The sequence below is a fragment of the Thalassophryne amazonica genome, chromosome 20, assembly GCF_902500255.1.
Source record: "Thalassophryne amazonica chromosome 20, fThaAma1.1, whole genome shotgun sequence".
NCBI lineage: Eukaryota > Metazoa > Chordata > Actinopteri > Batrachoidiformes > Batrachoididae > Thalassophryne > Thalassophryne amazonica.
In genome coordinates, this window is record NC_047122.1 from 50,055,609 (window position 1) to 50,064,404 (window position 8,796).

Here is an 8,796-nt window from a genome sequence, read left to right on the forward strand (position 1 = left end):
TGCTCGGTCGCCCCCTAACGATAAACCGTCTGAGCTGAGGTGTGCGTGTGACAGCCCCCCGCCCCCCCGTCCTTCCACCTCACCCTCAAACATCCCTCTGTACAACAGCTTGTGTTAAGGCAATTGTGTTAAATCAGTCGCACAACTGTTACAGAAGGTCAGGAATGGATCATCGCCAGAGCGCAGAGAGCAAACCGCCAATGCACGTGACTGAGCCACTATCAAACAAACAGCTACAAGATCCCGTCAGTCATTTAAAAATAAAAAACAAACAGGCAGGTGGATTACCAAACGACTGCAGCAGTGATGTGATGCTAGACAAACTGGTGCGTTTGTCGCGACGACAGCACTGCCTTCGGATGTCTCCCCTCCTCTTTAAAGTGGCTTGTTTTATTCACAAATGAAATTTCCCCGATGATGTAAACATGTTTGTTTTTTTTTAACTAGGATTGTCATTAAAAGTATTGCTTTCACTACACAAAGTTGTCGAAAGCTAGATTTTTTTTTCCTAAATCAATAGAAATCCATCTTTTAATGGCCACTGCGCCTGAATAGGAATGCATTGTTTATAAATCTTTTTATATGTGCTTTTTTCTCTTTTAATTGAGAAGTGCGTATCCCCTCATTTCTTCAACGGCAGATTATCTGTTGACTGCTCACAAAGGAAACCTGAATCTGATCTGAACAGAACTCAAATTAGGCAGATCCTCACTGTGACAGTGTGGGAACATAAATGCACGCTCATTCACAGGTTCTGCACGCCGTATGTGCACGTGTGTCACCCCTCCGCGGGCTGCCCTGTGTCTCAGTGCTCTGCAACAGTCCTGTACGGTGATTGATGCTCAGCACTGTATGAAACAGGAACACTGTCACAGCTTTGTGCATAGAGATAGATCAGGATGGACGGTTTTAGATTCAGCAGATCCTCCTGTCTTGTGCTAATCTCAACATTACTTACATTCCTTTCCCCACTGTATTTGGAATTATTATACATTAATTTTATAAATGCACAACTAATGTTTAATAAATTTAGGCTAGTTTTTTGTTGTTAAATGTTAATTTTTTTCCTATAATGTTCATATTTTTCCACTCTGTCATTTTTAAAATAATGAAGGGGTGAATTTAAACAGAAATAAACTGTAGCCACACCCCTTGCAGTCACTGCAAAGACCTCCAAAAAAACCCTAGAAGTCCACTTTCCAAAAGAAACCGGAATCAGTCCCCTATTCAAAATCCTCCTCTTCCTCCCCCTCTTCCTCCAGGTGATTAGACGTGGTGGGTGTAGCCGGCTCAGAGTCACGTGATAGCGTTGCCACGGCAACTATCTGAGGGGAGTCTCCGAGGCCTTTGGGAGCGTCTTCCTCCATCTCGTCAGTGGTGATGATTGCCAAGGCTGGGCCACCTTTCTTATTCTGATGGGTCTTTATGTGCTTGGAGAGGTGGTCGCTGCGCATGAAGCGCTTGGAGCATTCGGGACATTCAAAGCGCTTCTCTCCTGAACAAGTTGGAGGTTCAGAGACAAAAGTAGACACGGTAACATTACTTTGAAATATCTGTTATGGCTTGTTGTACAAGCTTAAACTTGCTCAGATTCAATAAAAGCTGATGTAGCAAATGTAGGCTTTGGAAACGAACCGACAAACCAACTCGTTTTATTAACTTTAAGCACACCTGCTCCTAATTTCCATCGTGCAGTATGTGATGATAAAGTTTCACTGCAACAAGCACAGACATCTCCAGCAGGTGGCAGAAAAGCTACATGTAAATTCATCTGCACCTGCTCCTAATTTCCATCATCCATCCAGCAGGTGAGAAGCATATATTGCATATTACATACGTAAAACAGAGTTGTTTTTTGTAGCGATCTGGTGCGTCAATGTTTGCCCAGTTTTACATACCTTAGACAGATTTAACAGATCAATTTGATGCTGAATTCAGATTGGATAAAACACTATCTGACCTCTGCTGCACTGACCTTCACACATCCTTACCTGTGTGGGTTCTCCGGTGTCTCTGCAGCTCATCACTCCTGGTGAATCTTTTACCGCAGAAGATCCAGTTGCAGACGAAAGGTCTCTCTCCTGTGTGCCAGCGCAGGTGGGCCCTCAGGTGGGACGTCTTGCCATACACCTTCCCACAGCCCTCCATGTGGCAGATGTGCTGCTTCTTCTTTGATGGGTCCCCACTGTTCCTACAACAGACACTCTAGTCAGGCGGGAACTGGAGGAATGTTTACTTTTGGTGGGGGGGACCACCTCATCATGACTTTGGTATAGTAACCTTGAGTAAGAATCTGACAATTATATTTAGCAGCTGTGCTAATTATTGGTGCACATTTTGGGTAGACTGGCCAGATGTTTCAGGTTAACACACCAGACGCACTGCCAAATTGCTTCCACCATCAACAAGTTATTCCCCAATAAATGCCATAAAAATAGACCAAATTACAAACTTCTTACAGGCAGGTCCATAAGTATCTGGACAGTGATAATTTATGTAATACTGTCTCAGTACTCCACCACGATGGAGTTGAAATTAAACCGCTAGGACACACTGGTATAAATAACTAAATATCATCTCCATCTCCATAACCATCTCTGTTTCAGCTTTAATATGGCACTGCAGTCTCGTTTGAACCCTGCGTGATATCATGGGATTTGACCACTTATGGGGACAGCAGCTCCCATTGCGCAATATATACACAGCATAACTTCACACGTGAAAATGGTGTACTGTTTTGTTTTCGGCTGCAATTACCGAAGCAGTCGCGAAAACTGCAGTTTTCTTGATTCCCAGTAGAGAAAGGAAGACGAGACAAATGGGAGACGTTGCTCCGTTCTCTCACCTGCAAAACCGCCTCAACATGTTTGAGCTCTGGGTCATAAACAAACCGTAACACATGTCCACTTTCCACTGCATCGTCACTTTTTCTTTGTATTTTCACTTTGCTTGCAAATAATTTGCCCAAAATCTCAGAAAGTGCTGTGTTTCTGTCCCTGGAAGTAGAGAAATTACGTCATATTTTACCCATTTAGTGCCCGCCTTCAAAGGAGACTGTGCCACCCAATTCAAAGGGGACAACAAAAATACTGTATTAAACATTTCATCATTTTTTTTTATACAAAATAGTACAAAGAAGGATTTTCATACAAGAAAACAAACCAAATCTAGGCTCAAATCTCCCATGTGCCTTCTGTCAAAACTGCAGCTGAAATTCCCTATGCTACTTTTCAGAAAAGCCTTGTGTGTTTCTGTGCTTGATGATGCAACAGACAAAAGTTGCTCAATGTGGTTTCTCCAGTTACAGCCACAGAAGTCAATAGACTTCTCCTCCTTCAGAGTTGTCTTGATGGCTTCCCTCACTAGTCTCTTCTTGGACAGTTATTCAGTTTCTGAGAACTGCCAAGTCCACTGTTTGCGTTTCATAATTATTAATATAAATGAAGTCCAAGACAAATTCAGAGACTTTGACATGTTCATGCATTCATCCCCTGATGTGTCTAAAAGAAAGGTGTCTGTAAAAGCGTATGTTTTTTAAATCATAATTTTGATTGAAAACAGAAGAACAGTGTAAAAAAAAGTGGCTGTAACTTCTTGAATTAAAGCTGAATGTCTACAACACATCTTGATTGTTTCATTCTAACTGCACTGTGCTGTTGTACAGAGATAAAAATTTTAAAAAATTGCTTTGCTGTCCAAATACTTATGGACCTGTCTGCAGCGGTACAAAAATATGTTTTTTTCTAGGTATAGGGAGGAGGAAGGGTAATGAGGGTTAGGGTGTTTTTGTTTTTTGCTTCGGCTTGTAAATATATAGTATTTTGTATGTAAGTAGGTATGTGTAGGTGTATATTTATGTGTGTGTATATATATATATATATATATATATATATATATTGATATCGGTTTAGGTGTGTAGGAATCTATGTGTATATGTGGCAAAGGGTATTAGTGGTTGTGGGGAAGAAGGGGTAGGGATAAATAAGCTGATGCTTCACCCTACCCCTTTTCGGACATGTTGGGTACACAGTAGGAACTTTTTTGGTGTTGTCTTTACTGATCTATCTTGTAATTGTTGTTGCATCAAATGTTCGAAATAAATTGTTTTCATTCATTCATTCATTCATGTGAGTGGGTGTTGAAACGGGTGTTGTGATTGCTGCCCTGCAGGATGTTTGGTCATTTTAAAGTCTTCATACCTTCCCTCTCCATCCCTGCAGTTTGGACACGAGCAGGCGACACGACGAAGCCTCTTGCTGGGAAGTCCTTCCTGGTCCGAAGAGCTCTGAACCGAGCCTAACTGGTCTGGACTCATTGACGACCCTGACGCCACGTTGCCCACGGTAACTGTCAGAGGGGATGATTTAAGTTTGACCCCATCCTGACCCTGTTGTTGACCTGCAGGTTGATTGAGAATTACAGACAAAGTGTCTGTTAATGAGATTTTCTGTGCGGTAATGTTTAAGAAAAGATCAGAATAGAACACTGAAGAAAACAGACATAATGAACTCCACATCAGGACATTGTAAATAAGACAGTTTTCCCCAAATGTTAATGTATTAGTCACAATAAGGTTACAACATGTGTGTTCTTACCCTGTAGACCTGTGATAGTGAGGGGTACGCCCTGCACCTGAACCCCTGCCGTTCCCAGCCCAGCGATGCTGACTGTCTGTACTCCAGATCCTGGATTGATCTGCGCTGCACTTAATGTCAGGGGAGCTCCACCGATGGAAACCAGCCCTCCGCTCCCGACGGTCGTTCCACCAGCCACCGGGGCCAATGTCAACTGCTGTGGCACAGCTGTTCCGAGTCCGCCCTGTAGGGAGACTCCTCCGGGCAGCTGCAGTGTTTGCCAGGTGATCTGCCCAGAGGGTGACAAGGTGGGGGTACGGATAAGCACCTGGGCAGGATTCTGGAAAGCCTGGATGGGCTGCAGGGCTTGACCAGGAGCTAGCTGAAGTGTCTGAATGTGCTGGGGTTGCTGCTGGCCCTGGGCTTGAGGTTGGTTCTGACTTTGAGCCTGGGACTGCAGCTGGATCTGCTGGACCAACTGGTGTCCCACTTGGCCAACGATGACCTGCTGAATTGTTCCTGTTGAATCAGTCTGGTTCTGTAGCCCGTTGGCCTGGTTCTGGCTCGGAGAGTCTGCCTCACTGCTCTGTGTTTGCGTGTCGGCTGCCCCGCCCTCTGATCCAGCAGAAACCACCTGGGTCCCCTCCGACATGCTGTCACCTTCAGCAATTGTCGTTGTTACCCCAGTTGATACTGTAGCAGGGGCTGCTCCAGACACTGCTGTTGTCATCAACTGGTTGCCATTAGCAACAGAGAATGTGCCATCTGCTGATTGGATAAGCTGCACAGCTCCACCCCCTCCAACGTTATTGATCACAGGCAAAGCCAGCGTCATTCCACCGAGGTTTATTGGTACTGTGGTCATAACAGGAGCCTGGGAGCCTTGAAGAGTTTGCAGCTGCAGGGGGAAAGACTGAGCCGGTCGGATCTGCAGCGGGATGGTCTGATTAGCTGAGCTGGTCAGGATGGTCTGCTGACTGGTGGGCTGGAGGATAGTCTGAGGCTGTCCTGGGCTCTGAGTCTGGATGAGCTGGACCTGCTCTGGTAGAGCCCCAATGGAAGCCGTCTGCGCTGGGCTGATATGAATCTGCTGCCCATCTGCTGTCTGCAGGTGAGGGATGACCTGATACTGGACCCCACCCCCGGCACCAGGCAGGTTCTGTACCTGGATGATCTGGAACTGCTGCTGCTGGGCACCTGCCACGCTGTTGGTCCCACCTGTTGCCTTCACCTGTCCAGGAAAAGAGGTGTAATGACAGAGTCAGAGGACAGAAAAGCAAAAACATCTGCTCAAACGTACTGCTTCTCCCGCTGCTTTCACCTTGCGTCCACTAGGTGAGCTGTCATTAGCCAAGGTGGTGGCCACCGTCACAGACACAGGCTGATTGCTGTTCTCCTTGGCCATAGTAGGCGCTGCTGTAATGATCTGCCAGCCGTTCCCTGTGAACTGTGCTGGGACCAGTTCCAGCTGCTGGGGCACCAGGGCCTGACCCCCAGCTGTGTCCACCACTATCTGACCCTGGAGCTGACCTGCCTGCAGCTGGATCTGACCAGCCTGGACTTGAATCTGATGGGCCCCTGCCTGGGCCTGGGCCCCTTCCGTTCCCCCCTGCCCACCGATCTTACTGCAGGTGGCTGCTAGGAGAGCCAACGGAGAGGGCTGAGAGGAATCCTGGAGAAGACAGGAAAGCGGACAGAGCAGGGATGAATGAGCAAGGCAGAGGAAGAGATGGTTAAACCGGCGTGACAAGGGAGCAGAGGCAAGCCAGGGTTACAGACAGATGGAAGTGCAAGTTGCGAGCACATAAGCATACGCAAATAAGAAAAGTACAAGCAAAGCTAAAAAGGCAGGAATGAGCACTCGCGGGCATCATTACAAACCCACATACATGTACACAGTGATCGTGTGGAAACATAGAAGAAGACAAAGAGAGATAGATGGGGTGACGACGAGTTAGAAAAAAGAACACACAAAGCAGAGAAAAAGAGAAAGAGAGAGAGAGAGAGAGCTGTCAGTGGAAGTGGGCGGTATTACAGGAAGCGAGTGGGTGGGCGTGTGAGAACCACATTTCTCTTTTCTCAGAACACTGGAACAAAATTCTGCCTTCTCTCTCTCCTCCCTTTCAAAGGAACTAGGTCGCAGGCAAAATAATGCTATAGAACTAGTCTAGACTCTTAACACTGTGCACACCCTTTAAAAATTTAAGAATCCATGTGGCATTAAATCACTTCAACCAGAATAAAAAGGCACTATGTATATGAAAGTGTGACAGCCGTATAAGCGTATTCATCAGGCTCAGGGCCGCACAGGAGGAGGAAGTGGAATTCACCAGAGAAACGCCCCCAAAGGTGTCTGCCACGCTGAAAAGGAGGGAGGACATTTTTTTGGGGGGGGGGGAGGCAGAGAGGCGCAAATAACGAAGTGCGACGAACTTTTTTCTTCTCATACCTGCGATCCAGAACTTTTCCCCTTTTTAGATGCTTTCCCTCCTTCAGTTCCAGATGATTCCTTCTTCGAGTCTGCGAAGAGAGAGAAGCGAACGTGCTGTCACACTCACAGACATCATTCTGTCACCACATTAAGGCGATCCAATATATATATATATATATATATATATATATATATATATATATGAAAATCTAATGTCATGTGATCATAATGCAGATTGCAGCAAAAACAAAGGCGATCAATACAGGCGGAGGAGTGATCAGTAACCTCATCATCAATATCAGAGAGGGGCTTGGAGCCTCCTATCTGTCAAACGGGGAGAGGGGGAGGAGACGGGGGAGGAGGGGGGAGGGTACCTACCACTCATAACGCATTAATATACCGAGGGAGAGGGTGTAGTTCACGGTAGAAGGCCGGCCGGGTACAGAGGCGGAGGACGGCCTATATGTTCGGCGCTGGGCCGTGGTGGATCAGCCCGACTGACGAAACCACCCACCGGCCAGGAAGGGCGGCGCCAAGCGCGGGCGCAAGCGAGCAGCGGCGCCGAATAACGGAGAAGACCGCGTCCGTCCTCGGCCCGTCGGCCCCCTCGCAGACCCGTCGTCTGTCGCTTTCAGTGCGTAGACAGTCCATAAACCAGCGAATTGGCGCTTGTCAGAAGGATATCCAGAGCGAGGCTGGCAGTGTGTGACCGCGGAGGCCCTCCCACTTCCATTTAAGCGTCAGGACAACACCCTCCTGCCGCCGCACGACGCGGGGACGCCTCGTCGCCGTCCGTCGTGTGCCGAAAACAAACCGTCGACACTGCTTGTATTGTTTCTTTTTCGGGGGCAATTTAAATATATATCATTTCGTTTTTGTTTTTGCAGGGGAGCGATATGGAAAGATAGCTGTGGCTTTTGTGGGCGGACGCGGCTCCTCCCACTTATTCAGATTGGACGGCAGCGCTCGCCTTGCGAGGGTCGAGATGGGAGTTGTATTTTGATGAAGCCTCGCCTTCTCCGGCTAGATAGAACCCGGCGGACTACAACTCCCATGATGCACCGGTGCGCCCTTCTTTCCGAACGTCGGTTATGGTAGTCAAGTTCGTGTGAGAGCCGGGTGGTGACGTGGGTTTCGCGGGGAGGCGTTCCGTTTCTATGTACACTGATCTCAGGATAGAAGTCCTAAACAAACAACCAATAAATAAATACATAGAGCAGTGGAGCTGGACTGTATGACACATACAAGCCCATAAGTATTTGAACAGTGGCACAATTTTTAATTTTGACTCAGAACAAACAATCAATAAGGAAATACAACCATTTTTATATGATTCATTTGCAGAGTTTGTCGGTAATTAGATTATATATAAAAATGATTATTATTCTTATTGTTTAATACTGGGAGGTCAAAGCTCTACCTGTCATAAAAACCGTGCATTTCTGACAGTTATGCCTTTTTTTTTATATTGAATTTTGGGTTTCAAGTACGAAATGTACCAGAAGCCCTGAAATGCTCACATCGCCTGCTAGATGGCGACAAAAGCTGCTCAAATGTGCGGCAACGACTCGACTGTTTGTTCATTTGAGAAAACTTTTGGTGAAAATAAGATGAGCTGAGAAGCCAAATATTAACTTAAATTTGTGTCCCTTGCCCTTATGAATAATATATTTGTTGTTGTTAATATTATATAACTACAAATGATCACTTTTACAGCCAGCTTTCTTTGGACAACTAAGAGGATGCATACATGAACATTTCCAAGTCAGTAGATGTGTTTTAGACTTCATA

The 8,796-nt window shown here is 46.3% G+C and overlaps 1 protein-coding gene across 4 annotated transcripts; it reads right to left on the reverse strand.

Annotated features, from left to right (window-relative positions):
• Positions 1-428: 428 nt before the first annotated feature.
• Positions 429-8,097, reverse strand: sp4 (sp4 transcription factor). Of its 4 annotated transcripts, none has more exons than XM_034160747.1 (7): positions 7,384-8,097; positions 7,024-7,094; positions 5,896-6,246; positions 4,596-5,805; positions 4,200-4,431; positions 1,992-2,185; positions 429-1,495 (listed from the first exon to the last, which is right to left on the reverse strand). In XM_034160747.1, the coding sequence occupies exons 1-7, from the start codon at positions 7,388-7,390 to the stop codon at positions 1,224-1,226; spliced, it is 2,337 nt and encodes a 778-aa protein (XP_034016638.1). In that variant the 5' UTR covers positions 7,391-8,097; the 3' UTR covers positions 429-1,223. The 4 variants fall into 4 exon arrangements, with proteins under 4 accessions (XP_034016638.1, XP_034016637.1, XP_034016639.1 ...); XM_034160746.1 differs by having other exon boundaries at positions 1,992-2,191; positions 7,384-8,096; XM_034160748.1 differs by having other exon boundaries at positions 1,992-2,191; positions 4,200-4,398; positions 7,384-8,095.
• Positions 8,098-8,796: the final 699 nt, after the last annotated feature.